Source organism: Ostrinia nubilalis, chromosome Z (assembly GCF_963855985.1).
Source record: "Ostrinia nubilalis chromosome Z, ilOstNubi1.1, whole genome shotgun sequence".
In the NCBI taxonomy this organism is placed as follows: Eukaryota; Metazoa; Arthropoda; class Insecta; order Lepidoptera; family Crambidae; genus Ostrinia; species Ostrinia nubilalis.
In genome coordinates, this window is record NC_087119.1 from 24,309,492 (window position 1) to 24,329,379 (window position 19,888).

A 19,888-nucleotide genomic window follows, 5' to 3' on the forward strand; every position below is an offset into this window, starting at 1 on the left:
GGGCGGTCCTGTACCGCCTGCCGCACTGGATACTACGGCTTCCCCGACTGCCGGCCCTGCCACTGCCCGGCCACCGCTATCTGTAACGAGGACGGTCAGTATTGCCAGTTTAACCATCACTGCTAACTGAACTGGAGTGCGACGTCTTCGGCGGACAGTGTCCTTGCAAGCCCAACGTGGTCGGGCGGTCCTGTACCGCCTGCCGCACTGGATACTACGGCTTCCCCGACTGCCGGCCCTGCCACTGCCCGGCCACCGCTATCTGTAATGAGGACGTTCAGTATTGCCAGTTTAACCATCACTGCTAACTGAACTGGAGTCCGAAGTCTTCGGCGGACAGTGTCCTTGCAAGCACAACGTGGTCGGGTGGGTTTTGGAACAATGAGGAGAGCGGACACAATTACAGAGTTTAAAATGCCAGTAGTGACAATGACAACTTGACAAAACTAAAAGGATTTCCGTATAGCCAACATAAACAATATAAAATAGTCGCGTTCCAGTACTTATTCTAACAGGTTTAACCATCACTTTTACAAGCTTAAACAAGCTGGGTGTGACGTATTCTTAGAGCGTGTCCCTGCAAGCCCAACGTGGTTGAAAAGCAACATGAGAAGAGGGTTGGTCAAAATTTACCTGCTAGAACCAAATATCTAAGATTTTATGTAAAACCTGGCATTTTCTTCACAGGCACATGCCACACGACTGTTTTCATTACGACTCTATCATTTTCTTTGCAGGCATGTGCATTTGTCCGAAGAACGTAGAAGGCGAGAATTGCGACCGCTGCAAGCCTTACACGTTCAACTTCGACGTGCACCGCGGCTGCGACGAGTGCAACTGTAACCCGCTCGGCGTGATCGACCGCCGGCTGCAGTGCGAGCCGGATAGTGGAAACTGCGAGTGAGTTGAACCTTAACGACGTAGGCTTAAAGATCATAATCGTTCAGCGGAATCAGACACAGCGGGAACTGCGCGTGAGTTATGACGTAGTATCTTGATGACGTCGCACGCCTTATACGTTCAACTTCACGGCTGCGACGAGTGCAACTGCAACCCGCTCGGCGTGATCGACCGCCGGCTGCAGTGCGAGCCGGATAGTGGAAACTGCGAGTGAGTTGAACCTTAACGACGTAGGCTTAAAGATCATAATCGTTAAGCGGAATCAGACACAGCGGGAACTGCGCGTGAGTTATGACGTAGTATCTTGATGACGTAGCACGCCTTATACGTTCAACTCCACGGCTGCGACGAGTGCAACTGCAATCCGCTCGGCGTGATCGACCGAAGGCTGCAATGCGACCCGGATAGTGGAAACTGCGAGTGAGTTGAACCTTAACGACGTAGGCTTAAAGATCATAATCGTTCAGCGGAATCAGACACAGCGGTAACTGCGCGTGAGTTGATGACGTAGTATCTTGATGACGTCGCACGCCTTACACGTTCAACTTCGACGTGCACCGCGGCTGCGACGAGTGCAACTGCAACCCGCTCGGCGTGATCGACCGAAGGCTGCAGTGCGAGCCGGATAGTGGAAACTGCGAGTGAGTTGAACCTTAACGACGTAGGCTTAAATATCATAATCGTTCAGCGGAATCAGACACAGCGGGAACTGCGCGTGAGTTATGACGTAGTATCTTGATGACGTCGCACGCCTTACACGTTCAACTTCACGTGCACCGGCTACCGCTATCTGTAACGAGGACGGTCAGTATTGCCAGCGTAACCATCACTTTATCACTGAGGCTATACAGGGTGGAAACGATAAGTGATCTCACTCGATTATTTCTAAACTATACAAGATATCAATAAACTAGTTACTGATCCTGAAAGTGCTTCATGAGCTCTATTAAACGGTATCAATAATAGGTTACAGAATAAACTGGATCTATCCGAAAATTAATTAGTAAAGTCACATTATTTTAAAAACTACACATGATATCGTAAAACTGATTACTGATTCTAAAAGTGCATCACAAGCTCTATCCAATGGTATCAATAATAGGTTACAGAATAAACTGGATCTATCCAAAAATTCAATGTTTCTTTCTTCCATACATTTAGTACAACCACAGTCATGACATTCATCTCTTGACAATATTATAGCAAGTAAAGCCTAAAACCAATGTTTTCCATGAATAATTTTAAATAAGAATACAATTTACGAGTTTATTTTAAGAGTTTATTATTTTAAATAGAAAAATTACACTTCTAATATTGTGTGGCTGGCATACATTTAGTATGGAAGCTGGAAACATTGAATTTTCAGATAGATCCAGTTTATGCTGTAACCTATTATTGGTACCGTTTGAAAGAGCTCATGAAGCACTTTCAGGATCAGTTACCAGTTTTTCAATATCTTGTATAGTTTAGAAATAATCGAGTGAGATCACTTAACGTTTCCACCCTGTATAGAGCAGAGTGATAATGTGGATGGCAATGCGAGCCATCAGATATGAACTTTAATGGCATAGCCATAAAGACCATAATCGTTTTAATGTAAATCCAACACAGCTGCAACTGCGCGAGAGTTGACTTGCACTTTAATAACGTGGCTTTAGAGATAATAATAATTTCAGCATAAGTCAGACAGTGGCAAGTGCGCGTGATTGATTTTGACCACGCGTTCTAGTTTTAAAGATCATAATCTTTTCAATATACTACATAATATTAGCCGGTAAACCACTTCCAAGGAACTAATGAGGGCTATCGTTTTAGCGCTCACCAGTTAGCGCCACTGTAGAGTAAGGTCCTGTCACTTGCTAGTAGCGAAGACAGTGGCACCAACTGGTGAGCGCTAAAGTGGTAGGAGGACTATCGCATTTGCACTCATCAAGATGGCGTCACTGTAGAGTAAGGTCCTGTCAATCGCCAGGGGTGCCAACTGTTAAGTATAAAAACTATAGCCCTCATTGCAAATCTCTTCGCGTCTTCTTAACTACCATATTGTGACATCTACCATATAACACCATGTTTCTGCCGCACAGGTGCAAAAATAACGTAATCGGACGCGTTTGCGACCACTGCGTGCCCGGACACTATGCGTTCCCGGACTGCCCGGCGTGCTCGTGCGACCTGGACGGGACCACGGACGACGTCTGCGACCAGAACACCGCGCAGTGCTACTGCAAGCGGAACGTGCGCGGACAGGTCGGTACATAGAGATATACGAGAGACTAGCGGCCGCCCGCGACTTTGTACGCGTGGATCCCGTTTTGAGTGCGTCCTTAGGGATTGAATTTTGCAAAATCCTGGCTTAGTGAGCAAAAATATTTTACCATAGAATGATGACGTAATTTTTTAAGAGGACAAGAGGGGACTTATCATAATGTAGGGTTCTCCCGGCTGCAACCACTTCCGACTCGAACACTCCCGGCACCCTGCTAACTGCAGTTAACCTCATCCGGCTCCGTCATCGCCCGGCACCCAGCACATGTTGTTACCACATCTGACTCCGTCATCACCCGGCGCCCAGCTCAATCGATTCTCCATCAACTCTGTCCATTGTCTTGTCATCATCATCTTTATTTTTACTTCACGTCCATGTTCGATATTTTTATTGAATTTTTATTTAAGTCTAATTTTTAGTCCATGTTTTGTTAGTTCACTTTTCACCAATTAATGTTTGACATTTATGACACCCAAAAAAGTCAAAAAGTTGTCAACACAACCTTATTTTAATTGTGACAGACGTGTTGTGTTGCGAATTTTTGGCTACTTTGGAGTTTTGGTGTCATGAACTATGTATTCAACGCTGTTACCTGTATTTGGGAAAACCTTAGGTAGTGAAAATTTTTTATTTGCGCTTATCTGCAATCAGTCCCAAACTATAAGCAGATTTGTTCCAAGCAGTTTTAACATGTCAAGGAGCTCCCCAGAAGGACACTCCTCATCCTCACACAGCTCCCACCGAGTATATCGTAGCGTTTCAGTCGTCTGATGTAGCTGATGGTACCAACACAGTAGCCGACTCATTTGGGTGATTAAGATTTTCCAGTCGCGTTTTATATTTCTTCCCTGTTAGCTTTAGCTCTTCCCTAACAGTTCTCATGCTCAGAGCTTCATAGATCTCTTTGTTGGTGATGAACCAAGTGAAGAAGTGACACACATAATAGACGTGTTGCCACCACCAATCAATTGACGTACTTTTTTAAACTGTCAAAACGAAACTCTCCCATAGATTTTGTAGGGCACTACAAGCAAGTGACGTCTATTTTGCCAACTCAAATAAACTACTTTTTAGGGTTCCGTAGCCAAATGGCAAAAAACGGAACCCTTATAGATTCGTCATGTCTGTCTGTCCGTCGGTCCGTCCGTATGTCACAGCCATTTTTTCAATTACAATGCGACCAAAAATCGTAATTTACAGGTAATTTAAAAATTAATTAAGTTTTTAAGACCAGAATGAAGTGTCTTTTTAGAAAAGTTATGATTTCGAATTATTGGGGAATGGTGTCAAATTGTCTATTATGTAGAACTGATATAAATTGAATGTATCTTGCAGGCATGCAACGAGTGCAAGGAGGAGTATTACAACCTGCAGGCCGGCAACCCGGACGGCTGCACCAAGTGCTACTGCTCCGGCAAGACCACGCGCTGCTCCAGCTCCTACCTGTCCTGGGCTGCGGTGAGTTTTTATTATGCATAACAAGCAGGCATGTTATGGATATCCGTAACCGTAACCGAAACTTTCGGATATCCGAAATAAAAAAATATCCAAAACCGTAACCGTTTCGGATAGTTTCGGATGTAGGCTGTTTAAATTGTTTTCTGTAATACACATAACAGCCTGATTTACCCTTATTAATGCCAGCTAGTATTAATTTTTATTTTTTTATTTCTTTTTATTCGATGTAACGTGTGCGGCCATGAATGAACCGTGTTGGACAACTATTGCAAATTGCATTCTAAAGCACAGATATCCGTAACCGTAACCGAAACTTTCGGATATCCGAAATAAAAAAATATCCGTAACCGTAACCGAAACCGGTATAATATTATTCCTATATCCGTAACCGTATCTGATAACCGAAACTACATATCCATAACATCCCTAATAACAAGGCAGTTAATTGACCACAATCGCACCTGATGTTAAGTGGGATGCATTCTAGGATGGTACATATCTGCCCTGTAAATGCCTTTAAGGCCTATTCAAACCTGAGCGATATTCGCTGCCGCTGTGGGTAGAGGTACATACCGCGCGGGTTTCGCTCAGGTATTTAGTATCAAGTACCGCGGCTAAAGCGACCTAAGCTTAGGTAGGTATGAACAATAATATTACCGCATACCCACTAGGTTTTCTCTGCCGCAGACGGTAGCGAATACCGCTTAGGTCTGAACAGTATTATTACCGCATACCCACTGGGTTTTCTCTGCCGCAGACGGTAGCGAATACCGCTTAGGTCTGAATAGGCCTTTACACTCTCACCTTGAAAAGGCCCGTATTATAGTCTTCGGGAAAGACAGCAGCAGGCAGCGAATTCCAGTGCCTAGCTGCCCCCTTAGACAAAACGCACTTTTTGATCGAATCGAAAATCGAATCTATCAAAACTCCATACAAAAAAGGGGCTTTTCGACCACTTTTCGACTGGTTTGCGATTATAATTTGCACTTTGTCTAGACCTACTGTTCGCATTATAAAAGAGTCATCAGTTCTCATACTCTATTATATGGCTAGGTTTTGTCTGGTGAAATAGGCACTATGCGACATTCATAAGCTGGGTCTCCAGCGAGTGTTTTGCCCTACACAATCAACAAAAACACCTCAACATTCAACAAAATTGCCTACAAAAAAAGTTGAATGTTGACATGTTTTTGTTGTGTAGAACAAAACAGACGCTAGAAACCCGGCTTTAGAATGCTGCGTGATCCTGGCCAGCGAAAAAAAACAAGTTGGAGGAAAAAAAACCTTTACCTTTATATGGTCTCTACTGCTGCAACTTCTGTGTTACTACACATTCTACACTACAGGCTACACTCGACATCATTCTAAAATCCTAGAATATAGATTTTTATTCAAATATCTCTAATACCTAAGATTGTATGTACCATAGTGTTAATCTTGATATACCGTCGTGCGTACTTTTACAAATATAAGTGTTGCATCTATGATGACTAATCGTCAAATGGATGCTAAGGATCTATGTATTTACTTGTAGCTACACAAGCCTTTGTCTATCATCTGTCATCCGCTTGCACTAGATAAAGTGCATTCTCTTTTTATTATGTTCTTTTAAATGAAGTTGCGGTTCCAACGACAATCACGGGGCGTAGTGTGAGTTTACGTCAAACGCATTCGAAGTCTGACATTAAATGTATGAAGGATTGTACAGCGTCCCTAGCGGAAACTTTCAAGAACTAAAATCTTCATATATTTTTTAACGCGCTCGCTAGTGACGACGTTTGATATAAATAAATAAATAAATAAATATCCTTGGACATTTTACACTGCGCTTCTAGTCCCAAACTAAGCAAAGCTTGTACTATGGTTACTAGACAACGGATATAAACATACTTAAATACTTTTTTTTTGTAAATACATACTTATTATACATAGAAAACACCCAGTCCAATACAAACTCACACTAAGGCCCAGAACAGACGGTGAAACGCAACTGCAACGTAACTGCAACTGCTTGTTACTTTTGAGTTGCATCTAAGTTTCTGCCATAGCATCCGTTGAGAGACCACACATAACGCGACCAGTTTGAATCTTTCAGTTTCAGTTTCATTCATAAGAATCATCAGAAAGTTGCAGTTTCGTTGCAGTTGCGTTTCACCGTCTGTTCTGAGGTGGAATTGTGTAAAGCAATCGTTATCATTTGACAGTTCATAACGTACGATTATTCTGTCAAACGCTTTGTTTAACTGACTTTATCGTACGATATGAACTGTCAAATGATAACGATTGTTTTACACAATTCCAGCTCTGGGCCTAAGCCCTCTGTAATCTCTGTAAAATCTGTAATAATGAATTTCACCCTATAGATCAGTGTGATGGCGGACTGGTCTCTGGTCAGTGTGGAAGCCAACCGTACGCTAGCTGTCAACCCGTACGACTTCGCGCCAGCCGTGTACAACGACACCACCATAGAGGCTAAACTGGCTAGCAACAAGCTCGTCTACTTCTCTGCGCCGGAGTACTACCTTGGTGAGTGTTTGTCTATGCCTGGTTACTCTAAACTCCACCGTCTACAGGGTGGAATTTTGTAATGTCACCAGGAGGGAAAGTACTCTTAATATTGTAGATAGAAAAATTTTCTCAAAGAAACCATTCCTTTATTTTTGAAAAGAAACAGAACTGCATTCAAAGATTTCCAAAAACTTGCTTGCTACACCCGGGAATCGAACTAACTAAAATCTGTAAAAAATGACACCCTGTATTTTTATTGCATCGATCGTTAGGGTTAAGTATAAGGATAAAATCTCTAACAAACTTGATAAATCAAATGAAAGGAAAACCATGAAATCTTAAATTATCTTGATTATTTACAGAAAATTGTATGGTATGGTAATGAATTTTCGACAAATTTCCGAAAATCCATGAATTCCGAAATTTTTTAAAAATAAAGGAATGTTTTCTTTCAGTAAAATTTTCTATCTTCAGTATTAAGAGTACTTTCCCTCCAGGTGGCATTACAAAATTCCACCCTGTATACTGGGGGCGTAGTGTGAGTTTACAACAAAACCCAACCGTAAAAAAATGACATTAAATGTATGACTGATTGTATAGCGCCCCTAGTGGAAACTTACAAGAACTAAATTTTTCATATATTTTTAACGCGCTAACTAGTGAGGACATTTGATGTAAACTCAAACTCAGCCCTCTGCTCTCAAAAAGTTTGCCACATCTGAGGTGGAATTGTGTAAAGCAATCGTAATCATTTGACAGTTCATAACGTACGATTATTCTGTCAAACGCTTTGTTTAACTGACTTTATCGTGCGTTATGAACTGTCAAATGATTACGATTGCTTTACACAGTTCCACCTCTGTTCCACTTTAGCGACAATAATGGCCTAGCACGGGCAAGGAATACTTTGGTGTTCATAGTGATACAGTGATCCTGTAAAGAAGGTATCCGCTTCCTATACAGTGAGAGTCTTGATAAAGTTCATCAATTCTCACACTATCAAGACTCATACTGTATTCAATCTTGTGTGATATCTATCTGTCATATAAAAATTGAAAACCATTGAAGTAGTCGGTATCTTTTCGGGCATTTATGTAATGTTAAAGTTGTTAAATAAACTTTTATTATTATTTATTTATTATTTAAATAAGTCTGAGACAATTATTCTTTAAGAGTAGCTTTACCAGGAGCCACGCTTGGTATTTGAAGACAGAGATTGTGTGGATATGATTGGACTGTTCACAGAGGCTTTATATTATGTTAATATTTTCTTAAACTCTGCAGCAAGACTCGCCTAACTATGAGGTTGAAATTTCGAAACTACTTAGGCCCAGTGTTTTGATTCATAGTTAAAATAACTAATTGTTAAATTTTGCTACTAATGGTTAAATATTAACAAACTAGTAGTTAAAAAATGTACTAAAAGTCAAGTTAACCATTGTTAGAAAAACATTTTTTTCTGATATTAAACCACTTGTCATTTGACATCTGTCAAATTTGACTATTGGTTATTTTAACTATGAATAAAAAAACTGGGCCTTAGTTGTCTCCAAAAACCAACCTACAATCTAAGAGCTCTTGCCGACTTCTTCCAGGCAAGCGTCTGACGTCATACGGCGGGTACCTCACATACACGGCGTACTATTCGAGCCGCAACGACGGCCGCGCAATCGCCGCGCCTGACGTCATCCTCGGAGGGCCTGGCGGGTATCTGGTGCACAACAGGTCAGCTTACTTTGTTATTATAATTTATTTGGTGAAAGTGTGTAATCTGTGTGGTTGCCCTGATGTGAACCTGTAAAAAAACTCACTATTTCTTGTTTTACTTTGGATTGTGACTACATTTAGTTGATATTTATTGAAAGTTGTAACATCTGCCAACTAAGCCTATGCGCAGACCATCGATTTTTCGTCGGGCGATAGTTTAGTCGGGCAGCTGATCAGTATGGGCATGTATGGAAGTGCGCACATTACACCGATTTGATTTGGCCGATTTTTGGGCCCGATTTTAATTTGTATGAAACAAATTAAAATCAGGCCCAAAAATCGGTGGTCTGCGCCTAGGCTTAATCGAATGCATTCTTCATAATTTAGATTCTAATAAAACCTGCTTCTTTATCCAAATTCTCCAATGTCGCAATCTCGTAAAAGCTGTGTTTGCATACACCTAAAGTTATAACCATGCTTGTATTAACATTCCTACATAGTGGAGAACTTATCATAGACTTTAGAGACGCCATACACTGGCCCACATCTCATAAGACCCCTCAGAAAACAAGTCCTATTTTTACCTAGCCCAATTTATACTTGGATTTATTTCTATAGAGAGGAATGTTTCAGTGTTGAACAACCGCCATCGTACTCGGAGTGGGAGCACGGAGTGAAACTGACGGAGGAGGAGTTCACGCGAGCAGATGGCGCGCCGCTCACTCGAGAGCAGTTCATGGCGGCGCTCGTCAACGTCAGCAGCGTGTACGTGCGCGCCTCCTACTGGGAGGACTCGTCGTCCGCCAGGTCAGAACCAGTCCCAACACTATTGTATGTCAGCTACAGGAGTGAGAGCGAGCAGTGAAGCTGACGGAGGAGGAGTTCACGCGAGCAGATGGCGCGCCTCCTACTGGGAGGACTCGTCGTCCGCCAGGTCAGAACCAGTCCCAACACTATTGTATGTCAGCTACAGGAGTGAGAGCGAGCAGTGAAGCTGACGGAGGAGGAGTTCACGCGAGCAGATGGCGCGCCTCCTACTGGGAGGACTCGTCGTCCGCCAGGTCAGAACCAGTCCCAACACTATTGTATGTCAGCTACAGGAGTGAGAGCGAGCAGTGAAGCTGACGGAGGAGGAGTTCACGCGAGCAGATGGCGCGCCTCCTACTGGGAGGACTCGTCGTCCGCCAGGTCAGAACCAGTCCCAACACTATTGTATGTGAGCTACAGGAGTGAGAGCAAGCAGTGAAGCTGACGGAGGAGGAGTTCACGCGAGCAGATGGCGCGCCGCTCACTCGAGAGCAGTTCATGGCGGCGCTCGTCAACGTCAGCAGCGTGTACGTGCGCGCCTCCTACTGGGAGGACTCGTCGTCCGCCAGGTCAGAACCAGTCCCAACACTATTATAGTCTGGTCCGTGAGCACGTAGAATTTTGTCCAATGACCCCAAGCTACCCATCCTTATCGCTCGCGCGTAATTATGTTGCTGTCGCGCTCGCACACTCACTGCGGGCGCCCGTCGCACAGTCGCGACAGCAATATAATTACGCGCGACAAAATTCTACGTGCTCCCGGACCATACTATAGTATGTAAGCTATGGGAGTCAGAGCAAGCAGGGAGGCTGAAATTCAGTCAGCTTCTAATATCATCAACTTATTTTTTTGGACAAACCACCAGTTATTATTATCTTCATTTTAACCACAGGACGTCCACATAGGCCATCTTCAATGATTTTCAGACTTGGCTTTCAGACAGAATGTTGGTTAGCATCCAACGCCTTCCTGCAACCTTATAAGGCATCTTTCCAATTTGCGGAGATAGTAATGATGTACAAATAACTTAAATAAAATAGTAAGACACGGGTCTTAACGCGATGTTTATTAATGAGTTACATTATGTACTTACGGCTTGACGTTTCGGCTGCGATGATATGACATGCGATGATGATAACAAATGACAAGAGGGTAGTTGAAAATTTTCAAGCCGGCCCGAACGGACGACGCCGCGAGCCGCCAGTCTGCTTGTGACCACGGCTGCAGCATCGCAGCCGAAACGTCAAGCCGTGAGTACATAATGTAACTCGTAAATAAACATCGCGTTAAGACCCTATTTTAGTTGAAATGGAACGCGAAAGTTTAAAAACTTATACAAATAACTTGTATTTAAAAGAGATTCTAACATTCCCAGACTGACATCAGCTGCATTAGACATCGGCGTGGAAGACTACGCGGAGGGTATGAAGCGAGCGGCCTCCGTCGAGCATTGCCAGTGTCCTAAGGCCTACCGCGGACTGTCGTGCGAGCAGTGCGCCGCGGGCTACTACCGGCTCAGCTCGGGCCCGCACGCGGGGCTGTGCGTGCCGTGCCAGTGCAACGGCCACTCGCCGCAGTGTGACGTCAACACCGGCGTGTGTCTGGTGGGTACTAGACTAGCGGAGGAGTGCCAGTGTCTAAGGCCGACCGCGGGCTGTCGTGCGAGCAGTGCGCCGCGGGCTACTACCGGCTCAGCTCGGGCCCGCACGCGGGGCTGTGCGTGCCGTGCCAGTGCAACGGCCACTCGCCGCAGTGTGACGTCAACACCGGCGTGTGTCTGGTGGGTACTAGACTAGCGGAGGAGTGCCAGTGTCTAAGGCCGACCGCGGGCTGTCGTGCGAGCAGTGCGCCGCGGGCTACTACCGGCTCAGCTCGGGCCCGCACGCGGGGCTGTGCGTGCCGTGCCAGTGCAACGGCCACTCGCCGCAGTGTGACGTCAACACCGGCGTGTGTCTGGTGGGTACTAGACTAGCGGAGGAGTGCCAGTGTCTAAGGCCGACCGCGGGCTGTCGTGCGAGCAGTGCGCCGCGGGCTACTACCGGCTCAGCTCGGGCCCGCACGCGGGGCTGTGCGTGCCGTGCCAGTGCAACGGCCACTCGCCGCAGTGTGACGTCAACACCGGCGTGTGTCTGGTGGGTACTAGACTAGCGGAGGAGTGCCAGTGTCTAAGGCCGACCGCGGGCTGTCGTGCGAGCAGTGCGCCGCGGGCTACTACCGGCTCAGCTCGGGCCCGCACGCGGGGCTGTGCGTGCCGTGCCAGTGCAACGGCCACTCGCCGCAGTGTGACGTCAACACCGGCGTGTGTCTGGTGGGTACTAGACAAGCGGAGGAGTGCCAGTGTCTAAGGCCGACCGCGGGCTGTCGTGCGAGCAGTGCGCCGCGGGCTACTACCGGCTCAGCTCGGGCCCGCACGCGGGGCTGTGCGTGCCGTGCCAGTGCAACGGCCACTCGCCGCAGTGTGACGTCAACACCGGCGTGTGTCTGGTGGGTACTAGACAAGCGGAGGAGTCGAGGAGTGCCAGTGTCCTAAGGCCTACCGCGACACGGTAATAATATCATACAGTATTGTAACTTCATATAAACAAACGAAACGGGAGATTTCCTTCGAATTTCAAATCTCGGGACGCGCTCGAGATGCAAAAGTCGGGGGTAAAACCAGCTTTTGCCCACGACTTTGCCCGCCTGAAATTAAAGTAACAGGTCATTAAGTACTCATTATGATTAGTAAAGATTCTAAATTATTTTAGTATTTTTTTTAATTAAATCTACTAATCACCTTACAGAAGCCCAAGTTAACAGTAAGACAACCCAGGACCGAGCCGCCTGGAGACGAATGACGCGGAAGGCCGACTCCAAATAAAATGGGAATGGGCTAAGCAAAGTAGTAGTAGTAAATCTACTAATCACAAAACAACGCGCATTTTTATCCTATTCAATTCACAGAGTATTTTGTTTAAAAAAAATACAATCACAATTCATTTACAAAACTAGATAGAAATTCTAAGTAATTAGAATGTGCACTGTAGGTGAGCAGCCCTATCGCATGTTGTCATACCGTGACGTACCGCGGGGCTGTTGACATTTATTAAAAAATATGGCCGAGTTGGAATACTGTATAAAGCCTGGTCCATGAGCACTAGTCCAGTCATTATAGTAAGTTCACCTCGGAATTCGAGATACCCAGCTGTAAGTCTGTAAATACGTGTATATTGACACCCTAAAAGTTGTCTCAAAACCTACATATGGTAGGATGTAAGCAACTATTAAATTTCAAGGTCAACGGTCACAAAAATCGGTATTTTGCGCGTTTTTTAGAAATATCTCATTTCCTATGGGTTTTTTGCTATTTGTATTTATTATCAATATTGTAGATAACTAAATTCTATACAAATTTTGCTTAAAATTTTTTTTTATACGGTGAACCGTTTTCGAGATAGAGGGCGGAGAGCGCGCGGTCACTGCATCACTTCAGGTCAACTTAATCGCTAATTCCCGTGGGAATTTCGGGAATTCCTTGTTGTAAATAAGCTTTAAGTTTACTAAGGTACCTACATGCCAAATTTCAAGCGTCTAACTTCCGTTAAGCGTTTAGATTTTTCATACAAAAGGATTTTCCCGCTAATTCCTGTTCCCGTGGGAATTCCTAAGTATACTATAACCTGCCCAGGTGTATGAAGAATAATTGTACCAAGTTTCGTTAAAATCCGTCGAGTAGTTTTTGTTTCTATAAGGAACATACAGACGGACAGACAGACAGACAAAAATTTTACTGATTGCATTTTGGCATCAGTATCGATCACTAATCACCCCCTGATAGTTATTTTGAAAATATATTTTATGTATAGAATTGACCTCTACAGATTTATTATAAGTACTAGCGGCCGCCCTCTATCTCGAAAACGGTTCACCGTATAGAAATTTTTTTTGAACAAAATTTGTAGAGAATTTAGTATTCTACAATATTGATAATAAATACAAATAGCAAAAAACCCATAGGAAATGAGATATTTCCAAAAAAAGCGCAAAAAACCGATTTTTGTGACCTTTGACCTTAAAATTTAATAGTTGCTTACACCCTACCCTACCATATGTAGGTTTTGAGACAACTTTTAGGGTGTCAATATACAAGTATTTACAGACTTACAGCTGGGTATCTCGAATTCCGAGATTCTTGCCTAATTTAAGCTTAAATGACTGGACTACACGTAGAATCCCGTCCAATGACCCCAAGCTGCCCATCCTTGTCGCTCGCACGTAATTTTGTTGCTGTCGCGCTCGCACACTCACTGCGGGCGCGCGTCGCACAGTCGCGACAGCAATATAATTACGCGCGAGCGATAAGGATGGGTAGCTTGGGTTCATTGGACGGGATTCTACGTGCTCACGGACCAGGCTTTAGATAGTATTACCGTGACCGCGGGCTGTCGTGCAAGCAATGCGCCGCGGGCTACTAGCTGGTGAGTACATAAACAGAAAAAAAACCAAGCATCGCCAGCAATAGTGTGCTCACCAGAAGGATGCCACTAAAGCATTATCTTGTCGTAGCTTTTTATGTAATCCACAGCTCTGAAATTATAATCTCTCGACGTGAATATTTTGGAGTATTCAGAGATGCGTAAAACGTATGATAAAATCTGTGTAACAAAGCGTTTGACAGAATATAGAGTACGTTTTGAACTCTCAAATGAATACAATTGCTTTACACAATTGCACCTCTGGAGGAGAGGCCACGTACCGGAAAGCGTAGCAGAGGACGTCCACCCACAGCGTTGAATAGAGCTCTGTGATTGATTCGTGTGTCACCCTGTGCGTCCACGCGCACTGTGAGATCTCATAGTAATGTTTGTGAATACGGGTGATAAATCCGTAAAATGTGCAAGCTGTTTCCGCTCCAGTCACATAGAAAATCATTACAATATGCCAGGGGTGGCCAACCGGTCGAATGCGACTATTAGTCCAGTCGATCGTGGCAAGGCAAAAAATACTACATGATTGTGTACTAAACTATGCTGTTTCATTTAAGATTTCAAGAAGTATGTAAGTGGCAGATCGCCCAGGGTTTCGTTAGTAAACAGTAGATCTTATGTTTAATCAAGTTGGCCACCCCTGCAATATGCAATGTATTCTTGTCGGCCGTTTGGTGTAGTGGTTCGAAACGGACTAGTATTCCGGAGGTTGCGGGTTCGATTCCCGCACAGTACAAACATTTGTGTGCATGAACATATTTGTTTGTATTGGACTGGGTGTTTTCTATGTATAATAAGTATTTATTTACAAAAAAAAAAGTATTTAAGTATGTTTAATCCGTTGTCTAGTACCCATAGTACAAGCTTTGCTTAGTTTGGGACTAGAAGCGCAGTGTAAACCTGCACCTACCTATGTACGCTGTATTACTGTGCAGGAGACTGGCACCGGCTGAAAACCAGCGCTGCATGGACCTAGTGCCGTACAGCTTACGCTGAGCCGGATGCCCTTGTCACCTTATTTTTAATTGTTAAGTTGTGTTAAAGCTGTATTTTTTTTTGTTATGGTGACAATAAAGGTTTATTTATTTATTTATTTAAAATGTCCAAGGATATTTATTATTTATTTATTACTAGCTTTCCGCCCGCGGCTTCGCCCGCGTGGAATTTTGTCTGTCACAGAAAAACTTTATCGCGCGCGTCCCTGTTTCAAAAACCGGGATAAAAACTATCCTATGTTCTTTCCCGGGACTCAAACTATCTCTATGCCAAATTTCATCAAAATCGGTTGCGAGGTTTAAGCGGGAAAGCGTAACAGACAGACAGACAGACAGAGTTACTTTCGCATTTATAATATTAGTTGGGATTATTTTGCAGGACTGCGGCCACCACACGATGGGTGACCACTGTGAGCAGTGCGTCCCGGGGTACCACGGCGACGCCACGGTGGGCACGCCGCGCGACTGCCTCATCTGTGCCTGCCCCATGCCTACCTCCTCCAACAAGTAAGTGCTGTGGATCCGTTTGTTAGTCGTATACCTCGAAATCAAAAAATCCTTGTAGCTTTTCACCTATTCGCATTTCGCCGCGATATCAAGATTGCTGAATAGATTTTTATTCTTGTAGTATAATTTTTGATCGCTAATTACAATTGTCTAAAAAATTCATAGTAGATTTACTTTCCTGCCTGTCTTCACTGTAGTCGCGTTTCACCTTGATAGATATTTGTTTGTAATGCGTTATTACCTACATATCGCGATATTTCCTTTAAGCACTATACCTACCTACCTACCTAATTTGCTACTGTTGTAAAAATCTATTCAAAATATTATGCGTCTTAATAAATAGGCTATTGATAATACATGCTACATCAAAATTTGCTACTGTTGTAAAAATCTGTTGAAAATATATGCTAGTAACAAAATATACTACCAATATTACACGCTACAACAAAAAACGCTATCGCGGCAAAATGCGAATAGGTGAAAAGCTACAAGGATTTTTTGATTTCGAGGTATACGACTAACAAACGTGTAGATCAGTGTTTTTCAACCTGTGGGTCGCGAAGCCTCTAAAGGGATGTCGCGAAAGGTCGTCAAAACTACCCAAGTAAAAAATGTCAATTAAGTTATAAAGATACCGATGTAAAAATACATAACTTAATTTTGTAAATTCAAATTCAAATTCAAATTTATTTATTTGCCAAAAACAGGTAACATAATGATGGTCAAATATACATAAAATAAAGTCCATGTTTCGCTAAATACATCTTAGCATGCAATAAAGAAAACAAGATTACAATCAATTACAGTCATGATTTTCATATTCAGTTACAGAGTAAAAGGTTTTTTGTAACAACCAGGTATGTAACTCCTTCTTAAAGTCTTTTAGTGGAAGGAGTTTAATGTTCGATGGCAACCTATTATATATTTTGATGCCCATAGAGTAACAATTTTTTTGGAACAATGTTGTTCTCGGCGCAAAAGCATGCACCAGCCTATCAGGATCTCTAGTGTTCCTGGGGTATATCTCTGCAGCCCTTTTAAAATAATGCATATGTTGTTTCACAAAACAAGACATTTCATAAATGTATAAAGATGGCAAAGGCAGAACATTCAATTTTTTAAACAAGGTTCTACAGCTTTGCAATGGATGTGCCAAACAGATCGCCCTGATGCATTTCTTTTGTGTAACAAAAACCTTATTCAATTCGACACCATGACCCCATATAATAATGCCGTATCTAAGAACAGAGCCAACATACCCATGGTAGGCTAGTAAGGCAGTGTGCTGCGACGTTGTTCTTCTAAGCCGACTAAGGGCATATACAAATTTGTTTATTTTTTTACATAATTCCTCGATATGAATTTTCCAGTTTAGGTTGCTATCTATTGTTATACCTAAGAATTTTATATTTTTTACCTCGTCAATAATATTATTACAAAAATTTATATTCAAGTCATTTAATTTATTAAAATTCATTATTTTTGTTTTGGTCAAGTTAACATTCAAATTATTGGCATTAAGCCATGTCACTATTACATCAATTGTGTCATGTATGTCACATAAATGATTTATTAATGAATATTTTTCAGTCTTTACTATTATAGATATGTCATCTGCATACAAAATTGTCTGATGTGGTGTTACTTCTGTAATGTCATTTATGTATATCAGAAACAATAGAGGACCCAAAACGCTACCTTGAGGTACACCGTACTTATTTATTTTATAATCAGATTTGAAATTAGTGACTACCTGTTTACTATTTAACTTGGTGACCTCTACACACTGTTCTCTGTCAGACAAGTACGATTTAATCCAATCTAAAGCCCTACCTTTAATGCCACTGTGTTCCATTTTATACAGGGTGACTGGAACTGAACCCGCCATAGCTAATACGCGTATTGAGGAGGTCATTTGCTAATTATTGAACCTTACTTTATATGACTAAAGTTTTCTAGTTTAGGGGATATGTCAATTTTTATACTTTTTTCAGATTTTACCGAAATTTGACCTAAAAACTGCTTAAATTTTTTTTCTCGCATGATTTTAACCGATTTTTTTATTTGATACTAATATCGAATAAACCTTTAGTCAAATAAAATAAATTTCAGATCCAGATAATGATTGAATAACTAGTCACGAGCCGCCAAAGTTCAACAAAAGTACACACCACGATAAAAAATTCAAGTTCCAATTCGATTTAAAAAAAAGATAATGGTGATAATGGATTGCCAATGATCTTAAAAATATCTCTACCTTCTCTTCTTTCCAATGATATATCACACGTAGTAATAAAATATTGAAATTTATTAAATATTCAAAGTTTATGGAAGAAAATGGAGTAATAATACGAAAATTATCCATACAAAGTTTCTTCAAACATCTCATATTTTCTGCTATACTCCTTTTCATAACTATTTTTGTGTGTTTTTTGAAAAATGAATTTATAAATAATAATCACATTATGAAGAACAGAGTTTAAAAAAATTCAAAATCAACTTTGTATGGATAATTTTTGTATTATTACTCCATTTTCTTCCATAAACTTTGACTTTTTGACAAATTTCAATATCTAATTACAACGTGTGATATAACATTAGAAAGAAGAGAAGCTAGAGATATTTTTAAGATTATTGGCAATCCATTATCACCATTAATTGTTTTTTAAATCGAATTCGAAGTAAAATATTTTATCGTGGTTTGTACTTTTGTTAGACTTTGGCGGCTCGTAACTAGATATTCAATCATTATCTGGATCAGAAATTTATTTTATGTGAATAAAGACATATTCGATATTAATATCAAATAAAAAAAACTGTTGAAATCACGCGAGAAAAAAAATTGAAGCAGTTTTTAGGTCAAATTTCGGAAAAATCTGAAAAAAGTATAAAAATTGACATATCTACTAAACTAGAAAACTTTAGCCATAGAAAGTAAGGTTCAATAATTAGCAAATGACCTCCTCTATACGCGCATTAGCTATGGCGGGTTCAGTTCCAGTCACCCTGTATAGTAAAATATCATGAGACACAAAATCAAACGCTTTAGTCATGTCAAAATATAAGACTGATGTTAAATGTTTTTTGTCTATGCTTAGTAAGATATTGTGTACAAGAGTAAAACCGGCTAGAGTGGTAGACTTATATTTTTGAAAACCAAATTGTTGTTCTTTAATTATATAATTCTTAACGAAGAAATCGTTTAGTCGCTTATGCATTGCTTTTTCATAAACCTTTGAAAAAACTGAAATGATGGCAATTGGTCTGTAATTTCCTATAATACTCTTGTCACCCTTTTTATACAGAGGCTTCACTATAGACCTTTTGAGCTGCGCTGGAAACACTCCTGATTCGAGAGAGAGGTTTATGAGATATGTTAGTATATCGCTTAACTCGTCCCTACACGCTTTCACAACTTTTGTCGATATCTCATCGTCACCTTCAGCGTTGGTGTTATTAAGCGATAAGATGATGTTTTTTACCTCTGTGACGGAAACTGGCTTTAAAAAAATTGTATTATTACAACTATTGGTGAGTGTAAGTTTGGGTTCGGTCATCGCAGCTTTATCTGTCAGATCTAAGAGATATTCATTAAAGGCTTTAGCTATTACGGTTGGGTCCGTCAGGGTGTGATTTGTTTTTTCACATTTGATTTCATTAATGCACTTAGGAGGGCTTGGTGCATCATCTTTGATAATGTTCCATGCCGCCCTACAGGAACTACGAGAGTTTTCCATACGTTTATTATTTACTATTTTTTGTGAAGCGACTATGCATTTCCTAAGTAATCGTGAATATAATTCATAATTTTTCTTGTTAATTTCGGATTTGTTTTTATAGTATTTAAACCGTAAATATCTTTTTTTTTTGGAACATAACTTCAAACCTTTTGAGATCCATCTAGTTTTAGATTCTCTATTCATTTTAATATTTTTCACAGGGAAGCACAAATCATAAAACAATTTAAATATTCCGCTGAATTTACGAAATGCTATATTAAGATCAGCTTCCATGTATACGTCAGAAAAGGATAATTTTTTTAAACAGTTTTTAAATTTAATAATGTTTTCGTCAGAGTATTCTTTTTTGGCAAACCACCATGTTTTTTGTAGTTCTTGTTTACGTTCTACTTGAAATGAAAGCATTTGTGCTGTTTCATGGTCAGATAGACCCAATGGCAATACTGTGCCTTCAGCTTCGTCGATATTGCTTATAATATGATCAATACATGAATTGATTCTTGTTGGGGTCGTTATGTGTAGTTTTAGATTAT

At 41.5% G+C, this 19,888-nt stretch overlaps 1 protein-coding gene across 1 annotated transcript in view; it reads left to right on the forward strand.

Annotated features, from left to right (window-relative positions):
* Positions 1-19,888, forward strand: part of LOC135087096 (laminin subunit alpha) — a 168,891-nt gene that overhangs the window by 80,926 nt on the left and 68,077 nt on the right. Inside the window, exons 26-33 of the mRNA XM_063981937.1 lie at positions 738-900; positions 2,985-3,147; positions 4,502-4,624; positions 6,988-7,150; positions 8,728-8,857; positions 9,473-9,646; positions 11,023-11,251; positions 15,488-15,615. Of these exons, the coding sequence (XP_063838007.1) occupies positions 738-900; positions 2,985-3,147; positions 4,502-4,624; positions 6,988-7,150; positions 8,728-8,857; positions 9,473-9,646; positions 11,023-11,251; positions 15,488-15,615 (1,273 nt within the window). The remainder of the gene's footprint in view (positions 1-737; positions 901-2,984; positions 3,148-4,501; positions 4,625-6,987; positions 7,151-8,727; positions 8,858-9,472; positions 9,647-11,022; positions 11,252-15,487; positions 15,616-19,888) is intronic.